This window comes from Podarcis gaigeae, assembly GCF_964106915.1.
Source record: "Podarcis gaigeae genome assembly, chromosome: 2".
In the NCBI taxonomy this organism is placed as follows: domain Eukaryota; kingdom Metazoa; phylum Chordata; class Lepidosauria; order Squamata; family Lacertidae; genus Podarcis; species Podarcis gaigeae.
Window position 1 is genome coordinate 81,337,909 of NC_139679.1, and position 24,959 is coordinate 81,362,867.

The window sequence follows — 24,959 nt, forward strand, 5'->3', positions numbered from 1 at the left end:
CCCTCGCCTCCTGTGCGCCATTCTACAACATTTTTGTGGTATCCCCTGCAGCACGGTGACCCCTGCAGCTGCACCAGTTGTGCCACTCTACAACAGATGCCCTAAAAGCGTAACTCTGATTGACAGATGGAAAGTTCCACCCACAACCCAAATGCAGTCTGTGGATGGTTGCCCACTTTTTGATCTAGCCTGCCAAATGCAGGTGTGAGCTTAGTGTTCAAAAGGACCCTTCCCTAAATATTCAGGCACTCATTTAGACCTCCATTTTAGCCAGAGGCAGTTTTGAAGAATAATTCCCGTTGCTGCATCTTTCATGTAACTGTCAGCACTAGTTCACTTGCTGAGAGGTAAATTCACAGCATGAAGATTAGGCATGACCATATCAACATATGCAAATATAATCTTCTTCAGTTTATATCCTTATTTCCTGTTTTTCTTGTTTAAATAGAAGGCCCACCACAACACAGAATTTTGACATCTTTGCCACATCACCACAATCTCAAAATGGCTATATGAACCTGACTTTTAAATATATTTTAACCAAATGTGACATTTAGATCAAGGAATGGTATGCAACTCAGTTTACTCAGAATAGACCCATTGTAATTAATGGAGCTCTCTTAGTCATTTTCATTAATTTCAGTGGGTCTACTTTTGAGTGAAATTTTGTTGAATACCACCCAAGTGGAGTATCATTTGTATCCTAAAAGGAACAAGAGAGTTTGTCAGCTAAAGTAGAATTTGAATGTGGCTGATTTGGCAAAATAAAATAATTGCATGGGTTTTCATATGAATTAAATCTTATACCATAAGAAAAAAATAATAATTTCCCACTCAAAAATGGATCAAGCCTTTTCCTCAAAATAATTATAGTTTATTTATTTTTGCATAATGTTTGAATTTCCAACTATAAATAAAAAAAGGTTTAGAAAGAAGTTACAAAATTGAATTTAATGGATAAGAATAGTACAGAGTTTCTCACATGTGACATCAATTCCCAGCTTTTCTTCCCCTTCCTTAGTTGAAGTAAGATCTTGATGTTGACCCTATATCCAAGCTTGGACACGCGTCACTTGTGGGTGTCCTCTTCCTCAGAATCTAAAATAAAAATAAAAATATCAAAATCATGTATGATTAGAATTAGAGGCCCAAACACATTAAACATCATATTATATGCATAACCTTGCACTATGGATATTTCAGGTGCCTTACAGAAACAGCAAGCCAAACTCATGACAATCGCAGACACTAGTGCCATGCTTAAAGCTCAATGGTTTACCTTTATTTTTCATCTAATCCAACAAAACAGAGGCATCCTTGCCAAACCATTCAGTTAGGGCACAACAGTCATTATACAATCTGAGCTGCATTTTCTATCCATATGGAACCCAAAAGATGGATAGATGAAAAAGACGGAAAGCAGCCACAATTAATGTATATGACACAATGTACAAAGAGAAAAACAGATTATTATTTTTAAAAATGAAACAATAAAATAAAGAGAAGCCATGCACGAGCTGCTCCATGGGCCAGAAAATCCTATATAAAAAGCCATAGAATTCTTAAGAAGCACCACAATGTCCAAATAGCTCCATCTTCCTTAATAAGGCACATAGAAGCAATGGGCTTAGCAGTGCTGATGTTTCGACCAGGCCAGTTCCTCTCTGGACAAAGCTCATCCTTTTATGGGAAGTGTTAAGTAAGACCACCAACATAAATGGTGAGATTGGGGGTGGGAAGGATCTCATTTCATTGGCCCTTGTTGTACAAGGAAATAATTAAGAAATCAAGGATCAGGAAAGCCATTTTTAATAGGTGGTGGTGGAGATGGGGAACTCTTCTCCTTCATATGCTGCTGGATTCCAGCTCCCATCTGCACCCCAGTCAGTATAGTCAATGGTCAGGGATGATGGGGGTTATTGTACAACAAATTTGGAGGGCAGTTGCACCTTCCATGCCTGCCTTTCTATAAGATAAGGAATATCCTTAGCGCTATACGTGAATTAACCCCAGCCCAATACCAGTAACACAATATTATATTATTATTTAAGTGTGTTTGTGTGTCGGAGGAGAAGACATAGCAGAGGTACCTAGGGCTCCTGTTTGAGGTAGTCATATGTGAGCTTGACAAACACACTCAGCTGCTGCTCAGCCTCCAAACAACTTTAAATACAATAATGAGACTAATAGGATCTCTTAAATCCTGTTTCTGTTTGTTTAGCTTCTTATTATTTGATTATTTTGCTATATCACTGTGTATATTGTGGGGTGTGTTTTTTTAATTGTAACCCACTTCAAACATACAATAGTTTAGAAATACAGGTGACAGAAATCACACAAATAACCACAATCACAAAGTGTTGGCATGGGAAGAGAGGGTATGTACCTTGAGACAAATGATGTCTCAGGAGAATCTTGTAACTCTTCACCCAGCCACTCACAGTAGCAATGGCTTTTCTGTTGAGAGGTGGAGATGTCGAAATTACATCTTCCCAGTGAAGAAATACTGCATTTTGGAGTGTTGGAGAAATGCAATATCTCCAACACTCCAAAAGGAGTAACAATTGCAAATTGATTGTGGGCTGTGTGTGTGTGTGTGTGTGTGTGTGTGTGTGTGTGTGTGTAAACTAACAATATTGTCTGGAAACACCCAATGTGTGAAGGCCCAAGCATGATGTTTAATCAACATGAATAATAATTTAGGCGATCTAAAACTTTTTCGTGCGATTGTATCAACTAACCTTTCTCATGACTGAACACAGCAGGGAATATAGGGCTCAGAGCCCATTGGACATTAATTGCTGTTGTCAAAATCCACTGACATCATGCAGTCCCAGTCAAAGCATGGATTAGTACATAAGAAAACTACACAGTTTCCCACTGTCAGATCATGCTTGAATAAGTTACAGGCACAGATTAGAAATTATTAGGGTGCAATGGTATGCACACTTAATTGGGAAGTCCTGTGGACTGCACTGCAACTGATGTTTGAGTAGACATGTATAGGATTGCACTGTTAGTTAACTAAAGCAAAGAGAAATACATTTTCTCAGTTTACATTATTGAAGCACGCATTTTCTATAATCAAACTGGCAAGCATGTACACACTAGTCACTATGTATTTTAGCAGACAGGGAATTGCCTTCTACACTGGAGGAATTTCAAGGCTTATCATCCAAAGGGGAACTGAAACTATTGGTGTCATGTACTTACATGACCATCATGTTTCCTAAAATGTGACTGGTGCTCCTAAGCATGATGTTTGTGACAACTGCATTCTTTCTTGTGGTCATGGCAAATGTTCATCTTGGGGGTGGGAAAAACAAACTGGCAACCACCCAAACAAAAGGGCTGCCACAAGTAGAATAGCACTGTAGGGCTGAGCAATATTTCATCCAAAACCAGTTTGAAGTTCATATCAGTTTTGTGGTTTTTGACCTGGCAATATATCATGAATCATGATGTGTATGCTATGCAAAAATCACAATGTGGGAAAAACCATGAAGCCAGCCAATGACTCTACATAGCTCTATCCTTATTTCAGACATTGTGATATATCAGTGTACTGCGATGTTTAAAGGTAAAGGGACCCCTGATTATTAGGTCCAGTTGTGGCCGACTTTGGGGTTGCAGCGCTCATCTCACTTTATTGGCTGAGGGAGCCGGCGTACAGCTTCCGGGTCATGTGGCCAGCATGACTAAGCCGCTTCTGGTAAGGTAAATGTGCTTTCGAACTGCTAGGTTAGCAGGAGCAGGGACTGAGCAAAGGGAGCTCACCCCGTCACGGGGATTCAAACCGCTGACCTTCTGATCAGCAAGTCCTAGGCTCTGTGGTTTAACCCACAGCGCCACCCGCATCCCTTGCTGCGATGTTTAGCTGGTGATATATCTTTTTTTTTTTCAGCTTTCCATCATAGGGCTTATTTTTTTAAAAAAATTGATTTTAATTCGTTTTGCTACATCAAACATTAAAACAAACAAAACAAACATACATAACACATACACATAAAAAAGAAATACATAAAAAAGAGAAATAATAATAACGAAAACAAAAAAAATCTCCTAATATAAGATACCAACAAATTAACTTACATTTACTAAATAACACACAACACTGATTGACTTCCCTTCATCTCGGTTTCAGAATATATTATATGATTTTTTATCTGCAGTTTCTTTTCCTCAAAAAACTCTTTGCATCACAAGTGTTACGTCACACCTACTGTGATTTTTAAATTTTTAACCTCTGTTTCCATGTATGTCATAAATTTATTCCATTCTTTGTTAAACTTTATATCTTTTTGATTTCTTATTTTCTGTGTCATTTTTGCCAATTCTAAATAATCAAATAGTTTGGATTGCCACTCGTTTATAGTTGGGATTTTTGATGTCATATGATGTCATATGATGATATAGCTGGTGATATATCATGAAGTTGAAACCCATATATCACCCAGCCCTACTGTTCGCCTCTACATAGTTCTGACATCACAATGTTTACCTGGTGATATTTTGCATTGTTGAAAACCAGATATCACCAAGCCCTGGTGCACAAGCACTGGGTTGCAGCCTTCTAAACTGACCACTCCAGTCCTCAAACCTGCTTTCTCAACATCTCTAGATGGTGCTGAGTATTACATGGCTTTTCAAGCAGCAAGCCTCACCATAAACTCTTCTGAATTCTAGCCAATCTCCTCTTTCTTACATAACATTCATAGGCAGCACTCACACCTGTTCCCTGTTGTGAGATGGATTGTCACCAGCTACAGGTATAGCTCACACATCTCATCCAGTGAAGAGAGAGGATGATACAAGGTTCCCTATTCAGACATTAACAGCTAATATTCAAGTCCCTTTTACTTTCGCAGTTTCCCACACCTTCAATTCTACTTGGAAACATTGTTATTTCTCTCTTAACTATAAAGTGGAGCATTGTTAAGACATTCTAGGCACATGCAGGACAGAAAATACCCCTGCCTAGTTACTTGCAGTACAGATATAACAAATAGTTGTAAGTTAAAAAATGAACATGCCCAGCATTTTTAAAAAGCAACATTTAAAACATCACATTTTTTTGGCGTAGACAACACATGGCATACAGGCCAGTTAAAATTTCCGAAGTATTTTTGTGTCATGTAGGTAATTTTCATAATTGACAGAATCACAGCTTTTCTTCTGAAGACATTTCTTTTTTACCCCTAATTGATGCAATGACAAATGTAGTGGCACAAAATGTTCCAAGACATCAAAATTTTTCTTTGTTCAGTTGTGCATTCTAAGCCAATGCGTTATGAATTTTCCAGCCATCAGCTCATGTGTTTACCATATTCAAGTTCAGCATATCCACCATGTCATTTTTGTATCCATCAGGCTGGTGTAATAGCAGGGGTGTTTGAACACCATCAACAAAACACATACAGGGCAGATATCCTTCCATTCCCATCTTCATCACCCTTTACCCAAAAGGCTGTTGAAGATGGCCCTCATCACCTGTGGACAGAGGAACTTGTTACTTTTCAGCTTCTTCTAGATATGGCTGGTTATGTTTTGTGTAGGGTAGGGATTTTTTTAAATACCTCTGCCAGTCTGCCTTTTTCTGGACCTACAGTTCTGCTTGCCACTTGGATCTACCATTGTTAACTAATAGATTGATATTATTATTATTATTATTATTATTATTATTATTATTATTATTAGACCCATTACAGATTTTTGGTACCTTCTGTTGCCATTGTTTTTGAGACAAGCACTGGTAGCAGCATCTTTTGGTGTTTTGGTTCAGTGCAACAACATTTCAGAAAGCAACTTCTTGAAATCTCCCCAGAGCATTCCCCATGAGATCCCAGCCAGTTACTTCTCCATTTCAATTTGCATAGAGGCAGTGGGACATCATCATGAGAAAGATGAGAATGAAATATTATGCTGGCTGCAGGGCCTAATCTGTCCAACTGACTGCTTATTTGGTATTTGGTGATGGAGGGATAATGGATACCAGTAACTTGATTGCAGTAGAATTCAGCATGAGGCAAAAAACTAAAGAAGTAATAGCTGACAAATCTTCTGCTCTGGAAGGGCAGAGGGACATTCATCACTGATGCTCTGGAATTGTGTCAGTGCTGTAGTGATCTTCTTCAAGTAATAAAGCAGCGATCCCTTATTTTAGATTCAGACATGAAGTTCATTACCACCATCAGTTCAAGACTGGAATTACTAATATATGCTATCTGAAGCTATCATTTATGAGTGTTCAGACACAGGTTCTTTTGCTTGGAACACATCAATGCACTTCTACTGACTCCCTTTAGGATTGAATTCAAACTCTTGATTTTTACTTAAGTACACAACTGAAATGTACTGTAGAAGAATGCTATGGCCCATATACCCTGTCCATGATCTTTTGCTGAGCTCCATGCCATATTCCTTCATCCATCTACGTGAAAGGGCAAATCATAACATATTTTAAAAAAAGAAAAAGAAATTGTGGCATGGGAAAGCAAATACATTTAGAATTCTAAGATACAATTCAAGGGCTGTCTTCCAGATCTCTGGTGGTTCAGGCTATACAGAACTACACATCCCGTAAGCCACCTCTCCCATCAGCAAAATGTAACAGGATTCAGGTTACATTAATATGGGCAGAAGTCCTTCTCACTTTAAATGAGAATGAGCTCAATTTCTTAACATCAAGCAAGACTCACTGGGCTCAAAAGTACCAGCTGCAGAAGGCAGGATTAGGACCTTGAGCATGAATGGCATCCTCATTCATAGTAATTGAGTCTATTTTACTCAGTGATCATGAGCCCAGTCAAGGCTGCTCCTTTGCTATTAAATAGATACAAGAAGCAACACTACCGAGAAATTTAGATAAGATGCTGAATTGTAGTCAGTGTCTGAACCTACAGTGATTTCTCCAGTTCAATATACTTTTATTGTGTTGGAATTTTTGTGTCATGAATCTTGCCACCACTGTTACCATTTAACCATTCCTTTCCCAAGTTGACAGTTTATTCCTCCCCAAACATATACAATAACATATACTCAAAGTTCTGTACCTAGAATTATCAAGCAAGGCGATTGCTGTTTATTTATTTAGATTTCCTCCCCATCCTTTACCATAAGATTCATGGGTGTGAAATGGACCAACAGAATGGTGCACTAAATTTTTCGACTAAATATAACAACAAAAAAGTCCAATTCATTGAGGACAATGTGGCAAAAAACATGAGATCTGCCAAGGGTACCCATTGAAGGATTTACTCATTGGACTTGGTGGAGACAGCAAGGGGACACAGAGAAGTATTTTTAGTCCTCCCAGTTAAGGATATCTGGTCACAGATGATTCCTTAAGTCAGTGTCTGAAGCTGCAGGGAATGGAATTAAAGAGCAGTGCTATCTTGTGATATTTTTAGAATTTTAGCAACACACTGGGTTTTCCACAAATTTTTCAAGCACAAAAATGTTTTATTTTGTCTTCTCTTGAATATATACAATCTCTTGGGAGTGAGGAGTTAGTGCCACTGACTTGTCAGCTTACAAGGGGCACAGCTATACAACAGGCAATACCAACAAACCGAAGGTTTCAGTGCAAGCCAAGGGGGTAGGAATAGTGAGAACAAGATTTTCCATATTTTGCTCATAAAGCATACAGACATGAATCTAAAATAAAGTCTCAAACAAATGAAATATACATGTTACAGAGAGCAGAAATCTCTTACTACAGCATGTATTTTGCCCAGGCAGATGACTCTGCACCATGTTCTACAAAATTCAATTCTAACCGAATTGATGGAATAATATAAACTAAATGGAACCAACAAAATGTTTCAGACAGTTCTTAATGCTCAAAGTACAATAGAACTATACAATTCACAGATCGGCAGCGCAAAACAGCTCCGACTCTTCAGCAGGTAGTTCAAAAATGTCATTGCCATAAAGAGAGAATGTGAGTGCAGTGTGCCTTCAACTTGTCTGTTGCAATGCTTTTTATTTTAAAATGTGTGCCATTATGCTTGTCCTAGGTTGTTTTTTTTAAAAATTTCAAGTAAATAGAGACTTACCAATCCTCAAATCAATCTTAGTAGTTACCTTGTGCCTTTGTACTGAGAGGTGAAGGTGCAAAGTCTATGTACAGTTAAGTAAACCCAATGAAAGAAAGCACAAGTCAAAAAAAAGAAAGAGGTGCCCATTCTATCTACAGTGCAAACGGAGTGAAAAATGACAAAATAAATTCAAATGTGGTCAAACACCAACACTACTAAATAAGTAGGGTGGATAATAATAAAGAAAGCTTCACATTTAATTCCACTTCAGTGAAAATACTGTAAGCACTTCAAATATGGTTCTGAACTACGACTGCTGTTGGAATAAAGGCAATGGCATGCAAGTAAAGTTCTGTACTTACATACTTTTTTAAAATAGTAACTTTGGGATGGGCTCTCCTATAACCAATATTTTGATTAGTTTATTTCACAAATGAATCATGCATGGATTGAATTTAAATTACATAGTTTGTTCAGAATATTTTTTGTTTTTTGCTTTTGCGGCTAAATGAGAAAGAGAGGGAGGGAAGGAGAGAAAAGGGGGAGGGAGAGAAAAGCATCTTAAACTGCTTGCCAAATTTGCTATTTCATATTAAAACAGAAGTTTTCACTTGCAAAGGCTTTTCCAGAAAGATTGCATAACAAAGTGAATTGCACTGCCCAAAGCTATTACCTGCACACATATATACAACTTAAGTTCAAGCTCTTGTAAATGCTCCTATTGCAAAAGAAAGCTACTCATGTTATTACTCTTCATTAAAATGAAAAGTCTTCCGTCAGTAACTCACTCTGTAAACATTTAAGCCACCCTTTTTCTTTTTTACACTCGCCAGTTAAAATAAAAGCATTTACAGGAGAAAAATGGAACAAAACTGGGCAAGAGTTTCAAATTTAAACCTTCAACATTTTTTCCAATATATTTATATTTATATATATTTTTGCAAATTAAAAAAAAATTAACCTCACACAAGCAGATTGTAAATAAAATACACTTTTCAATTATTCTTATTATTTACATCTTTCCAGCGAGAACTGAAAAGCTTGAATTCAAGGCACTAATACTCCTGCAGGATTAATACAGTTGTCTTAACCATCAATTCAAGTACATTAACGCTGAAGTTTGCGGTTTCAAACACCAGAGCACAAAATAAAGTGATCTTCGGCAAGGAAGGAGAAGCAAATATTGCCATAACCACAAACGAATCGGTGTGAAAACATTTCACAGTGATTGCTTGATTCAGTGTATGGATGGTGTGCACGCTAGCAGGCCTGAACCGAATGCCGGCAGGTCAACACACCCCGTGCATAGGCTCAAACGCGCCGCCCTGGCGATGTGGGAAAGCACCGTCAGCTATCGAAAGGCGGCCAAGCTAGGTTATTCTCATGTTAGAGCCTGGCGGGCTGACCACAGGTTGCTGCAGCGGCACTGGAAAAAGCTGCAAGCCGTTTTTGCCCAGAGGTGGGAATGGCGCAATGCTCTGGCCTCCTACAATCCCAGGCTGTGTGGCTGGGCCCAACCACTGCACTCCAAAAACGGATGTAGGAAAAACTCCTCCATATTGACAAAGAGGCATCACATAAGGTTTTACTGTGCCAGAAAGGGTAGTACCTGGCATAGGCACTGGCAGGGATGGTGAAACTCCAGGAGTTAATGCAGCTGGCACTGGGCAAGAGACTGGAACAATTGTCTTTTCCCCCACTCCTGTTCTGACTGAATTAACCTACAAAAACAAACATAAAAAGCAACAGCTATTACGCTTGTACCCTCCTAGCTGAGCAGTGAGACATCATCGCTTTATGGCAGTTTATCATTTCAAACTCAACAGTTGCATCACATTTGGCTACTCTGTTCTGAGGGGACGTCCTGGTTCTGTGCCCTCCAGTGGAGGAGATTGTAGATTGTGAATGGGGTAATAAACGCAGAAACTTGGCCATTTGCTTTAATACACACACACCCTCTAGGTTTTCATAGACATAATGACTTCAGGGGGAATCCTCTGAACTGTCTACATTCCACATGAAATTTAGGCAATGTGGTGGCCTGCAAAATACCTGCATTATTTCTCCGTCAGTATATAAGAGCTGATAATCAATCATTGCTTTCCTTAAAACAATAACAACCCACCCACCAAAGTCCCACATCTATCTCCTTTCAGCACAATCTGGAGAACAGTGTCGCTGTATTGGCTGTAAGCAGCATATAGCCAAATCTGGAAAAAACACCCAAAACTGTTGTCCACAATATATTCATGTGTAGGTAGAAAAAAATATATGTACTAGTTAGTTCCCTTCCCTACTTTCAGCCACCCCATAACATCTTTTCACTGGCTCTCCAGAGAATTCTTTGAACACACACACAGAGCTCTTGGGACTATATAGCTCAGCTCCACAGCTCTGAAAATATCTAGACAATGCAGAACTGGATGAGAGAAAGGGCTTTCTTTTCTAAACACTGAGAACAGCTGACTTCCTGAGAATTATGAGCTTAAATATAGTCCAAATGCCACAAAAGCAATTATTGTACAAGAGATCTGTCTGGTTCCCCCATGGATTTGGTTAGCAGGTTTTAATTTCACATATAATTTACAACTTCTGGCAGTGATTTCATTAAGTCAGCACCTACTCCTGAATGATGGTTCTTTCAGGCAATCCCTTTGTCTATAATATCAGGGTCAAATTGGTAATTATGCCCAGGAGATGGAGTGAGAATTTTTAAGGCAGAAAATGTGCATGAACTGAAGTGAAAACGTGTTAATAGGGAGAAAGCATTTTGAGGGAGTTTTGCTTGCAATATCTAGACTGAAAAAGACAATAGTACCATCCTAGGCACATCTACTAAGCAGGGTTCCTACTCCTTACCCAAAACTAAGCTCCATTGAACTCAGTGGGACTAACTTCTTAGAAATATGTAGGATTGCATGTCAGCTACCCATTTTGGCTCCAAGAATGACAACTTCAAAATATTTATTTCCTTTAAATGATACAAGGGAGATGAGAGGCTTTCCTAACAATTTTAAGAGACTCTCTTCACCGGTAGCCCATTTAGCCAAGAATTAGTTCTTCATGGAATGAGCAGTTGTATGTGGGCAACAGATTTGCAGAATGTTGATAGCTTCTCTTAGCAGCAATTGGCAGGAGTATTACAAAGTACAAGAGGTATGTGCCATGAAAGGGAGCACTCTATCATAGAACCTTAAAAAAGAAAAAGAAAAAAATCAGGTACTATTTTTTACTTTGCTCAGGCCATCTGTGGTTAGATAACATTGTTTTGCAGGATGAATTTGGTTCAAACTTCCCTATTTAGGCATTTTTGAAGTACAGTTCTAGCTTTCATGCCCTACAGTGGCTAATATCAGCTCATTGTCTTGAAGGCTGGAAGACTAATTAAATACTACTGAGAAGGAAATAATATTGTGCTTTTTCTCTCCTAATAGCTCCAGCTTCCATCATTTGTCGAAATTGCCTATCCTATCCTATTTATCCTAGAGGTTTCCAGATAGTCTGCTGGCCCTGAGTCCTAAATACAGCCTAAATGCATACCTATACAGTGGTACCTCGGGTTACGTACTTAATTCATGCCAGAGGTCTGTTCTTAACCTGAAACTGTTCTTAACCTGAAGCACCACTTTAGCTAATGGGGCCTCCTGCTGCTGCCGCGCCGCTGGAACACGATTTCTGTTCTCATCCTGAAGCAAAGTTCTTAACCTGAAGCACTATTTCTGGATTAGCAGAGTCTGTAACCTGAAGCGTATGTAACCTGGAGCGTATGTAACCTGAGGTACCACTGTATTTGAAAACTAATTTCAAATAAATTACTAATTTGTATGTAAAAATATTTACAGTTGTGCAACTTTTAAATTCATTGATTCCTAGTGGGGGTTTTTTTTTATAACCACCTACCACAAACCTTCATTCATTTATTTGTACTACTTACAGGCTACCTTATAATGGAAGTTCACATGCATTCCTGAACAACTATATATATAGAGAGAGAGAGAGAGAGAGTTATAGTCTAATATGTGGGGAATGTATTGGCCTAGTTAGGTGGTCTGAGGCAAAGCCTTGTTTGAGGGCCTAAAAAAAGAGGAAAGAGGAAGACAGCAGAGGCCTGAGGCTTGACTAAGGGGAGCAGGTGATGCAGCAGAAAAAGACAAGGAACTGAGAGGATGGGACAAGGAAGAAGAGGCAGGGTACCTAACAGGAGGAAAGGTAAAATTAGAAAGATGGAGGAAAGCCAGCTAGGAATACGAAAGGGAATCTGGGGCTGACACTTGCTAGCTGCTTAGCTACTGCTCATCTTTATCACTATGTTTCCATAAAGGCTTGCTGCATTTGGATGGGAAACTTACTGGCAGTTTTATAAACAACAATAATGTGCTCAGACCTTCAACTTTTTTGAACGCCAGAAAATCCAAATGGCACTGTGTATACTCATGAGCTTTCTGCTAAGGCCAGTCCCTGGGTGGATACAGCTTATTTAGGATTCTCTTCTCTCAATACGTGTTGCTCATCTGTCACTTTCCTGTTCAGTCAACCAGCTTGAAGACATCCTTTTGGAGATCTTTGGATGAGCCAAACTACACATTACGTTGGTTGCATGTCTGCCTTTTGCATTGATATTTTATTTGCAAATAGCCAGCCCAGTATGCACTTCAACCCTCCCAGCACATATACACACAGCTCCCTCACCAATAGAAGCAGTGGAAACTATTTTACTACCATATAATGCAAAGCCTTTTCAAACCGATTTTCATTATATGCTCCCAAATTGAACCCAGAGCATCCATGCTAATTTATATAAGAGAGCCATACCCCCATAGTTTCGCATACCGTTTGGGCATTTGTGGATTCTTCTGATATTTGGCATATATTAATCTGGCAGTTACAATAATCAACACCTTTCTGTTTAGATAGTAACTCTTTCAGCACTGTGAGAGCTTTTTAATATTGTGACCGCTTTCTCCCCTCAAAACAAACAACAGTTGTGGCGGGTGGCCTGAAACAGGTCAAGGCCACAGCAAGGGAGAAAGGGTTAAAGTACTCCTAACCTGCAAGGCCAGCTCACAATCTTGATCAATTCCACCAGGCTGGCTATTGAATGAAAAATCTTGCACACAAATGACAAAACATGTGACTAATGTGATGTGCTAATTGGTCCATAGGCTGAATGGGATTTTTAGTGTTAGTTGTTATAATTTTTAACAATTTGCTCTTCAAATTTCAGTTTTACATTTGCTTTGTCAGTTTTACTATTTTGCTTTCTTCATTCGCTTCCCCTCCAACATCCAATAATGTTGACCCTCTTTTGTGCTTCCCCTCCCTGCCTTTTGTAATTAAAGGTATGCATTTTATTTGAGCTCTTTTAATTTCTTTTAATAAGCTCCAAAATTCCCAAAGGAAAATGATGCTTGTAATTGAACATTTTAGCTTTCTATCAACATCTTGCCATATTCTCATATTGAAACAGCGTGTAAGTTCATTTTGGGCCTTTGTCATACATACTCCATGGCAACCACAGCCATGATTTTGCTTTCCAGAGAGAATAAGAAAATTGTTTCTCCCTATTAAGGTCTCCATATTTTTTTTAATGCTAATATGAATCACACTCAAGTCTTTCCTTGTTTGAACATTCATCTTTTCTTTCTTCATGTTTCTTTCAAAAACCACTTTCCCCTTCTTACAAGTTAGTAGAGTTTTGTATAAGTCAAGGCTGCAATCCTATGAACGCTCACTTGTAAATTTCCATTAAAATCACAGCAACTTACTTCTGGAATTGTGCTGCATGTCTGCTCAAATCTTGTTGAAATCAGTGGAGCATAAGCGCACTGATCTTCCAGTGGATTGTGTCCAATATCGCCTTAGATTAAATTACCATTGTCCAAATCCAGCAAGAAAACTCTGCCTATGCTAACCATTCCTTTTAGCTTGAATTCCCAGTTTTTCTCCATTTCAATCATGACTCTACCACTAAGGCAACTTCATAGCATGTTTGTAATGTGGATTTAGATGTGTACCTGCATGCACACTTCTGTCCACAATACTTATGTGCCCTATAGAATTGACTGGATGTGTCTTTTGTTACAAATGAAGATGTACAGCTACACCAGGGACCACCAGTTGTGATATGTGAACAGGGATCAAGCCTTGTTTTAACAGAACTAATCCTCAGCTGCTCTACACAACCTCTTTATCTGGATTCCTTCTAGTATTTTTGACAGGCTGCTATATTCTCTTTCCTATATTAGGGAAGATAATGGTGAATTGCAAATGCTACTCAAACTTATCCAAGGCAAGGCAATAGATACGAAACACTGAGGACTTTACCCCCCTCCTATTTTTAATTCTCCATTCTTCACCCACACAAGAATTCTTGCTTCCTTGCCAGCTAGCATCAAGCTCAAACAGATGTAAAATTCTGCTGTTTCCAGTTTGTTTAACATATCACCTACCAGCCACTGAAACACGAACTGCACTCTTAAGGTTCCTTCAGCATTTGCTTCCCGTCTCACAGCTTTCCCCCCTACCCCATCTTCATCCCTTTGGAGTCCTGGTCTGACACATTTATTATCACGCAAAAGAAAACACATATTGTTTTGTACAACCTGCTGTTAAGATAATTTCTTCCAGTTCAAGGAATTCTATATGCAGTACAGCTCAAGATGCTATTTTTAGCCCGTAGCTCTCACAACCACTGAAGTTGTTGAACATGGGTTACAGTAGCATTAATGAAAAGCTCGTAGATGATGGGCTGCCACCAATACATACTACTTATCTCCCTTACTGTTTGAAAATTATATTCCATGCACATTTCATGATGTTTTAAAAAAACTAACAGCTAGCATGGCCACCCTTGCCTATCAGTGGCTTTGAAAACAAATGAACGAATCTGTGCTGGCCATTCGTGCTTCATTGCCAAATTTATTTGATGTACTTTATTGTAGGAGTTCTTACTGCAACAGAAGTAAAGAGAAGTGAGTTCCTTTTTATCCAAGAAAGAAAAAGTAGAGATGTGGGTTGCACTATCTATTGTGCTTTTGATAAGCAAATAAAACAGGACAAGCAAATTCTTATAAGCTTTTATGCAACTGATCCAAAAAGAACCACCATTCACCCCCCCCCAAAAAAAAATATACAAAGATTTGTCTTAGAGAAAGAATGATGCTGAAAAGAAACAGTACCATTGGTTGAATAAAAAATATCACAGAGTGAGTACTCTGTATAGCAGGGCAAAGAGAGGGACAAATAGGAAATCTGTACTTAAACAGAATGCATGCAACTCTCATTATCTGTAGAGACTTGCCCATAGAACCATCACATACGAATGTATATAGTAAGAATGTACAAAATATGGCAGAAGAAGTTACGTATTCTTCTTCCAATGCAGTGCTCCTCAGCCCTTTTCTTCTCTTAGGACTAGATACAAAAGTATGAACACATTATTTGCAGAAGCTTAGCACCAGCTTTATCAAAGCCCTGACTGCGGCAGCTGAGCAAACCTGGTATGTTTGCTCCACTGCAACTGCTGTTCCCAATTGGACAGACAATTAGGGAAGTGCAAGCCTACTTCCTGCATTTATTTGTATCACTGGAAAGGGGAGAGAGAGAAAAATATAGAGAGGTTGCTGGGCAAGGAGGCTTCACTGCTTCAAGACCGCTTTATATTTCCATCGTGCTTCTTGCCTTGATTAACCCTGTAGCATGTCTTGGTGCTCTAGTGCTGCAACACAAGTATAATTACATCACATGCTATTTCCTCAAGTAATGGAAGCTGTGCAAGTGTCTGAGAAAATATTTCAGTGAGTGCCGACATGCAATCAAACGGATCTCCGTTACCGAAGGTATATAGGAAGCGTGTTCTTGTAGACAGACACCACAGCTTGTAACCATTTGCAGCTAACAAGGCCAAAAGCCCTCTTAAGAAACAAGACCTGAGATTGTGAGAACTTTCCACCTTGCTAAGACAGCCTCCTTATAGCAAGTTCCTTTATTTTTGCTATTCTCCCTTAACAATATGACCTGTTAATTTTTAAAACAAATTTAAAGTGTCATTTTCATAGGAAAACTGCTACCGCTAAAATGAAGCATTTAATTTTTTTTAAAAAAACCTCTATTAGAGAAAGCCAGCTCAAACATTAATGATGTTGTTTCTTTAAAAAAAGATGGTATTTTCCATCAATACTGAATAACTGATAAGAGCACATAGCTCTTCCTCTTACTCATTCCCTTCTCGCTTCTTGGTTTTCTCGTGTTACCTTTCTGGCCGGGTTCACATATCACGCTAAGCCAAACCATGCATGGGTGCACTGTCTTACCACAGAGTAGCTCACAGCTGCTTTGCTCCTGCTGCTGTGCTGCACTGCTTGAAGTCAAAGCTTGGCTTCGCATGTCATTCAAAACCAAATTCATGTTCAAATTCTCTTTCTGAAAATGCTAGGCGCTGTATCCACTTAACCCGTTGGGTGCACAGAACAACAACTGTTCGTGCAGCAAAACTTCCCCTCCCTCTCATTTTCCTGTGTGCCACCGGCAATCCTTCAACCCCAAATCTGCTCTAAGGGTTCCACCAACCATCTGCTTGTACAGCTTCACCTGGTGCCTTGGCCCGTATGACATGCTAAGCTGAACTTGGCTCAGCTTAGTGTAGCAGCAAAAGGGATCAGGGAGGAGAAAATCAGCTGTGGCCTCCTCTCTGGGAACATGATGTGTGAGCCAGGCTTCTGAGTTTTGACTCCGGCATAAATCTGACACTGACACTGACACACACACACACACACACACACACACACACACACAGATTCTTTGATTTCCATCTGCTGGATTTAGGTATGTATTTGTATTTCCAATCACTATGTTTTATGGTTACAGATTTCCAGCTTTAAACAGCAGCAATTTGTCAGGGAAGGCCAAGAAATGTATGTAACCTAGGCATGCCACCTGCAGTTTTGTAAATTGCATTTGCCAGATACTGCCTCTGTCCGATAAGGGTTGTATTGCTTTGTGAATAGAAGAACTCCTTTCATTGATTCATTCTCTGTTTCACCCCTCCTTTCCCAGTCTGTAGCCCCCTGGTATCTTCCATGTCATTCTGTCAGTCCCTGCAACCCTCTGGAATAATTTTTGGTGGGTGCAGGGAGCCACCGAGGGGAGAAATGTATTTGCAAAAAATAATCTCCCTTTCTCTTCTATCAGTGGAAGCATCTGCTTGATCAAAAGCCCTTTCACAAACAGAAGGGCAGACTGGATTCAACACACAGCATATTAAGTTCCTGGTCTGCATTCATCTCCTCTAATGATATGTGCTCTAGTTCACCAGTTCCAATGTGTTATTTGGGACTTGAAGTGTGTATAAACAGTCACACACACACACACACACACACACACACACACACAGAGAGAGAGAGAGAGAGAGAGAGAGAGAGAGAGATATGTCTGTGAAGAGGGCTTGCCCCAGTCGCTTCAAATAGAGTGGATTCACCAAATTTACCTTAAAAAAGGGAATGGGGACATTCCTTGATTGCAGTATCTGTGTGTGTATGCTATAGGGGTGTGGAGCACTGGTGTTATGATTTAGTACTAGCATTTTTAACAACAACATGCAGTTAGAAACATGTGGCGGTTGGGAATAATCAGTTGTAGCATTGGAATGGGTGGCAGTGATGAAAGTGGCGTGGTGAGGAGATGACAGTGTGTCCACCTTTCACTTTAAACCACATTCACATTATTAAATTAGGGTTCTATGAAGTATTATCAATGAAATGTAAAAAAGAACACTAAAGCTGCAATCCTATACCCAATTACTTGGGAGTAAGTCCCATTGAACTCAACGGGTTACATGTCTGAGCAGACATGCCTAGGATTTTGCTGTGAGACTGCTCTCAATGGGACTTAACTTCTGAACAGACCTCCATAAGACCGCAGTACCAGTTGCCGTGCTCCCCCTTAAAAGGCAAAAGTACTAGCACAGTCTCTTGCAGAAGAACAGCCTACAAACTGCTACCAGCAAGCTATTTCAGCAAACCAACAACTGGAAGATTAATGACACAGTTGGAAAAGAAATTAAATAAAAAAAAAACACTTCAGCAACCATTGTTTAAATTTGTTTTAAGACAAAGCAACATTTGATTACCAGTAAATGTATTGCTGTGTATCAACTATTCTCCATTCGTATTCTTCATTTTGTCACAATTCTCCATTTGTAAAAAGTTATATACTGAACCAAACAGTGTCAAGATGAAGTCCAAGTAGATAAAAATTCTTAAGCTATTTTTAATAGTTAATGAAGTGAAATGGATATTTATATGGAATATGCTCCTTAAGCTTATGTCCTCCAAACACCAGCTCTGCAATCTCTTTCAGACACAAAGTAAAAGGTAACGCTCTTCAAGGAGCGCCACTTACTCCACACGTCTCATTCTGTGTCTGCATGGGGTTAGCCTTTGGCTCCATGTCTTGCCGCTTTTGGTTCTGCTTAAGTTGATTTAAGGATGGTTTCGCCTGCACAGCTCCCACGGTTTTGCTTGTCCATTGATCCACCAGTTTGTGGAGATCATCTGTGAAAGTTCCTTTCTTGTTGTTGCTGTTGTTGGCTTGTACTTGTACTTGCAGCGTTGTTTGTGGTAGAGGGTCTGGATATGCTACAAGGCTGTTTGTTGAGGATCCTAAGATGCCACAGAAAGATAAGAATCAGCTGCACGCATCAACAAAGCCGTACTACTTCCCACTTTTGCTTTTGTTTACATCATCGCACAACATTTCTACAACCACACAACTATCTGGTTTTTACCCAGCTGCTTCTCCTGAAGAACTTTTTTTGCTTCAAAAATGGTTTAAGAAATGATATGCATTTCACCAGTTAGGTGCAGCTTTCGAAATGGCACTGTAAACAAATTTTTCATCCAAAAAAATTTAAATATTGGTGATTATGTCTTTATGCAAATCCACTGGAATTGACAGAGGGGAGAAGAATAGAAAAGGAAATATGGATAACCTAAAGATGACACAGATATCAGGGATATATTACTCATGCTCTGCACAATCATAATTGGCTCCACTTTAATAAGCAACACCATGATTGGTTTGGGAATTACAGATTTCCTATCCAGGACCCCAATTACCCTCCTAAAAAAGCTGATAAGAAGGATTCAAGTTTTCTTTATTTCCAGTCTAGGCTGGTGAAATCCCATCCTTCATGTACATAATTCTGATTCTGAAGAAACCCTAAATGACTCAAGGAAAAAGTATATCTGCTGCCATCCAAACCTTCTTGCTTCCACAAAACTCCCATGTTTCCCTTTCCATTTCTCTTTCCAAGTTTACAAAGCAGTTTAAATATTTTACATGACAAACTTTTAAAGATAAATGTGATATACCTATAGGCACCAGCAGTGGTAATAAATTACACATAGTCAGATGTCATGTTACTGATTCATCAAACCATGATTTGGAGGATTAGAAACATGGTGTCTACATATACCCAATATATAGTAATGTAATGTAGCTTGGCTGTGGAAACAATTATCTCACTTACATCCTGAAACTCGGATACCTAATGTTGAACAGCAAAATGATAAAATCAATATCTAACATAAAGTGAAACAGTCTCTAATATTGTTTGGTAGGTGAATCTAAAATGAATGCTTTTTTAATTTTTTGAAAAATATTTGAATTCTAATTCCTAAAAATACCAATTTGAAGCAAAAAAGTTCAAAGCTGTATTGAAATGACATTATTTATGATGAGCCAATGTGCTATAATCTTATTTCTGCTGCCATGGAGACTGTGATGTGTGCTATAGGTATATCTATTAGTGATTTGTTCGAATGAACACTCGCACCTTCCTTTTAAAATAATTGTGCTCCAAACTTTTGTGAATTCTTAGGTTCTTTTGAAAAAACGAACCCATGAAAAAGTAAGTTCTTTTTTCAAGGATTGAATCTCAGCAACTATTCAGTACTTCAAGCATCTCAATAGGTGTGAGGAAGTGTTAGGTTGCATTAGCCAACCAGCAGCAAAACAGCATTGTAAAGAAGCAGTGTTAATTGACATATTAGATGAGCACACTACCCAGCTTTGTCTCATATACACACATGTACATACTGAGATTAAGATCATCTTGCAACATGCAGGCATCCCAAAGCATCACCAGCATGCAAAGCTACCAAAAGGATACCTGCACTTAATTCAGATGCAGCCTAACTTAATACGATCATGAATGCAACTCCTGTTGTTTAAATAAACGACTAGATTACATTTAAATAAAGCAGCTCATGCTCAGAAAGAAATAACAAAAACCCAAAAAACAAAAGAGAGAGGGATAGTTACTACTACTGTGATCTTTGCCTAGACATAGTCGTTTCAGGGTGGACCCTACAAGGTAAAATGATACAAGACATACAGAGTTAGGCAAGACTAAAAAGGGGGGAAAGAAAAAAGTCTGATGGAAAATCTTCTGCATTTTTAAACAACAAAAAAGTAACCATTATGCAAGAAGGAACAGACAGAAAGTCAGCAGTTCAGGTGTGAAAAGAAGAAATAACTGGGCAGCTCAAAACCTACAGAAATTTGATGCTATCCAAACAAATGCTATGCAGTTTTTATTTGGACCTGCATAAATCTGAAGGTGAATTTTAAAAAGCACATTTTAAAAAATATGTTGGTGCCTGTTTTAATTGTGCTTCAAAACTATATTCATCTGATTAATCAATGAATAATAAATATTAAGAAAAAGGCAAAACTAAGCTGGCTATATATTGTTTTTACAAGACCACAAAGTTCTGCAGAGCTGAGGACCATCCAATTCAAATTATGTGTCCAAATACAAAATACTGAGCCCTCTAATCTCTATAATATGTTCAAAATGCATCTGGATTCTAATAGATCTATTGAGGGTATTCCAATTCATCAGTTTCAAAAGCTTGGTGAGATGCTATGATACATTCAGTGATGTACTGCTCATTTTCCAAATGTTAAGTATAGTTACTTCTAAGGGAGAACTCTGACAAGAACATCATTTGCTATCTATTTAATTACTAGATTCCTTAAACTATTTTTTTTAAAAAAAACCCCTGAATATTAAGCAGATAGACCAAAGCCATGTTGTTGTTTGAGTCATTCTGCTGCTGGACTGCATTGAACTAAGCCATGGTCTGGCTTGGTGGGTTGTTCCAACCAGGGCTCAAGGTTTCACTTTCCCAGACAAATCATGAGCTACAACTCTAGGACAAACCTTGGTTACAGTTCATGGTTTGCCTGGGGAGAACTAAACCACCAGCCCAGGTTTGGATGACATGCTAAACAAAAGCATGCCTTGCCGAACAGTCCTACCTGCTTTACCTGCAGCCTCATGCTACTGTAAACTAGGGAGAGGCCCTTACTGCACATTTCTCTTAGCCATATGAAACATTTAATTAGCATTTTGCTGAATGTCATTAAGTATTCCAAGCAGACTCCACATGCTACTGTACACAAGTCAGAAATTGTGTTTTGCGCCTGAAAAATAAAACCAGGCTAGATTACTCCACATCTGTTGATATCGCATGTAAAATGGGACAAGAGATGCCCTGGGTAGGAAAGCCAACAATAGTATTTTTACTTCAGGAATGATGACCAATACTGAATTTAAGTGTAATAAATAGAGAATAGAACTTCCACACCAAATGTATCCCTCACACCTCCACAACCCATCCCTGTAAAGAAGAGGGAGTTTCAGTTATGATGTGAGAGAGAGATTTTGTCCAAATAAACATGGCAGAGCTGGACCAGCTATTACTTTCTTGAGTTGGGGAACATTTTTCTCTTTAGGAAGTAACATTAGCTGCTTGATTCGGCTAGAACTCTTTCAAACAGCACCAACAGGATGATACCTTTAATCAAACAAACTGAAAGTATTTTTTTTCCATTCATATTAACTGTTATGACATCCCTTTCTTTGGGAATGTTCCCATTTTCCCTCAGTGACTGTATGCAAAGTTATGTTATTTCCAGGAGAAGAGGAATCAAAATTCACATCAACTGCATGATAAGAATTCTTCTTGCCATGATCAGCTTAACTGAATTACAATGTAAATGGAAAGGTACATTAGATACACATTAAAAAAAAATCTGTCATCTTTTAAAAGAAATAAATAAAATTCTATTGCTATGCAAACTGCCATCAAAATTAGGTATTTTTCTAGACACAATTTCAAGGTACCACTTTAGTCCTACTAAAAGGCAGTATATGGAGTTTCTGTCATGCCCTTCATATATGTATATAATCAAGAAGGAGAGTACAAGCCAACCTTTTTTATGATTGCTGAAGTATTAACCAATATATCATCCCAGCAAAATGCAAGGAAAGAGTTTGCACTACAGAAAAGCAACACTTCAGCCCACAGTAGGGAAGGGAATCTGTACTTCTGAGAACATTCTTTTTATGGAGATTAAAATTCAGGTAGGGGAAAAAAAATATTTTTTTGCTCCAGATGCACGTAAGGCTTTTTTTAAAAAAAACTGAAATGTGGCCATACTAGCCTTGCTCAAGAGAAAGAAGCATGAGGAGAATGGAAAAGTTGTCCCTGGACAAGGGGCTAAAATGCTATGAAATTTCAGAAGGCTTCGCCCACCATGCCCAAGTGTTTCTCCACAATGGGAGGGACAAGACAGTTACTTTTTATTTTAATGGAAGTTGAAGTTCATTAGCTGATATGATGCTTGCTCAACAATATTTATGCATGTGTAGATGGAGGTGAGGACCAGCTAAAATGAGAAACATTTCGGTCTAGACTATGAAGTCAACTGCTTTTACGCAGTGGCGTTTTAATGCTTTTGTTTTGGTTTGGTTTCAACTTTTGTTAACTGCTCTGGGAACTGATGAGGTATAAAGCTCTAAAATAAATAAATAAAATAGAAATAGAAATCAGGCAACTGATTCATTGTGTTAGACAACTGAAAGGTGTCAGATATTGTGGTGGTCACATTATCCTTTTGTGTGTCCTGTGCATCAAAATCGAGGTTGTTCTTTGCTACACTAGCCAGATAACTTGAAACGGATGATGTCAAATTATATGTGAGATTCAGTCTAACAACATCTAACTTTGGGCAAAAGATTTATTAAAAATGGCAAAGTTCACCCAACAGATCACATCCACTCTCTGCTTTCAAACCAGATGATAACATCTGATAGCACATTCAATTAATTGATTTGGTTTCCCTTTAGAATGCTTTGCTAAAGAATTGCATCACCAATAAATCACCTAATAAATACATGCTAAAAAATTGAGGGCTCATGTGAGTATTTAAAATGACTAGTTTAAGAATCAGATAGGTAGCCGTGTTGGTCTGCCATAGTCAAAACAAAACAAATTTCCTTCCAGTAGCACCTTAAAGACCAACTAAGTTATTTCTTGGTATGAGCTTTCGTGTGCATGCACACTTCCTCAGATACACAGTATCTGCTACTGGAAGGAAATTTGTTTAGTTTAAGAATGTAAGTTGTGTGTTATCTTTGTCATTACTGTCATGGAACCAAATGCTAAGAACATTTAATGTTTAAAATTAGAATGGGTTGTGTACAGCAAAAGTGTAGAAGACAAATGGAACTATTCTGACTACTTGTGACTACAGAAAAAGTTACAATCACATCCAGATTATTAACATGAATAATTATATACAGAAAATTTCAGTAACACTGAGCAATATCTAATGTTGATCAAACTTGTAACTGACCCACTGAAATCAACTATTATGTGTATAACTTAGTTGGATATTATCCATTAGTTCTAGATCTTGAAAGTACTGTTAAAGTTTAAGGTGACTTGCTTCATACGCTAATCTCTATATGTATCAGTTCTCACCAGCCCTTTATAATTAAATATTAATGAAGTTTTAAAATAAAAAATATAATTATTTGGGAATCAAAGAGGATGCATTTTGAGTAGTCTTGTGCCTTTGATCTGCATCACCTCAATAATGATAAAAAATGCATAGTTCCAATGGTAAAAGTTTGATACAAATGGAAATGAACACTAAATTAACTGGATGTTTAGTTACCAAAACGCTGTCCCTGTTTTTTGGCACTACATGTAACAAAGGTCTAGATCACCTTATCAGTGCAATGTATCTTGATTGTACAGTAAAAAAAATCTATTTGCCTTATAATTAATACCTGCTTTAAGAAAGTTAAATATATGTGAGAGTTGATTGAACTGCCAATTGGTATACTCGTACAATTAAGGAAACATCTACTTGCTTTTAGTTGTACGGCTATTTGAAATCAACCCAGACATTGTATCAGCGAAACATTCTAGAGTGCCATTAGAACTTTAATTTTTCTTTTAAAAAATATTCTGTGCTTTGATGAACTGCTTATTGACTTCATCTCTGAGGTCACGTAAGGTCATAGTAAAAATCAACCGAGTAAATTGCTCCAGCTAGGTGAGTTAACAATAAAAGCCACACTGCACTTTGTAGCAGAATAACTCAACAGTTGCATTTAACAAAATTCATTTAAAGAAACCCAAAGTATACATTGTGTGTGGGGGGAGAAAATACTGCTCATAAAAGATGTTTTAAAAAAAACTAGCAGGAGCATTTCTCAGCATTTCCACATGCAAGGGATAGAACAAATAAAATAATAATAATAGTAACAATAATAAAAAGGGTGGATATAAACAGTACTGTATATTGTTTGAATACAGCCCTTGTGCAGAAGTTATACCCTTCAGTGACCTTCTAGTATTGTGTCAGCTTGCTACATGCATGTCTTCATAGTCCAAACATGTGTGAAAGAGACCATTCGTCTACAGAACGTTGGATTTCTTTTTGGTATCGCTGGAACTGGGACAGCAGACATTTATAACTGCCACATTGGAAATTAAAAGTTACTTAAACGTAAAATCACATAAAAGATATGTCCAGGGTAAGATTTGCCATAAGGCTATA

The 24,959-nt window shown here is 38.3% G+C and overlaps 2 protein-coding genes across 14 annotated transcripts in view; one reads left to right on the forward strand and one right to left on the reverse strand.

The window, feature by feature from the left end:
- NINJ1 (ninjurin 1) overlaps positions 1-24,959 on the forward strand; it is a 455,488-nt gene that overhangs the window by 249,001 nt on the left and 181,528 nt on the right. The window lies entirely within an intron of this gene.
- WNK2 (WNK lysine deficient protein kinase 2) overlaps positions 853-24,959 on the reverse strand; it is a 108,877-nt gene continuing 84,770 nt past the window's right edge. For 5 of the 11 annotated variants that reach the window (XM_083726943.1, XM_083726941.1, XM_083726937.1 and 2 more), the window contains one exon: positions 18,126-18,697. In XM_083726943.1, the coding sequence (XP_083583069.1) occupies positions 18,696-18,697 (2 nt within the window). In that variant the 3' untranslated portion in view covers positions 18,126-18,695. Of the gene's footprint in view, positions 1,099-7,440; positions 9,761-14,937; positions 15,757-18,125; positions 18,698-20,360; positions 20,406-24,959 lie in introns of those variants that run through there. The other 6 variants (XM_083726938.1, XM_083726935.1, XM_083726939.1 and 3 more) reach the window with 5 other exon arrangements.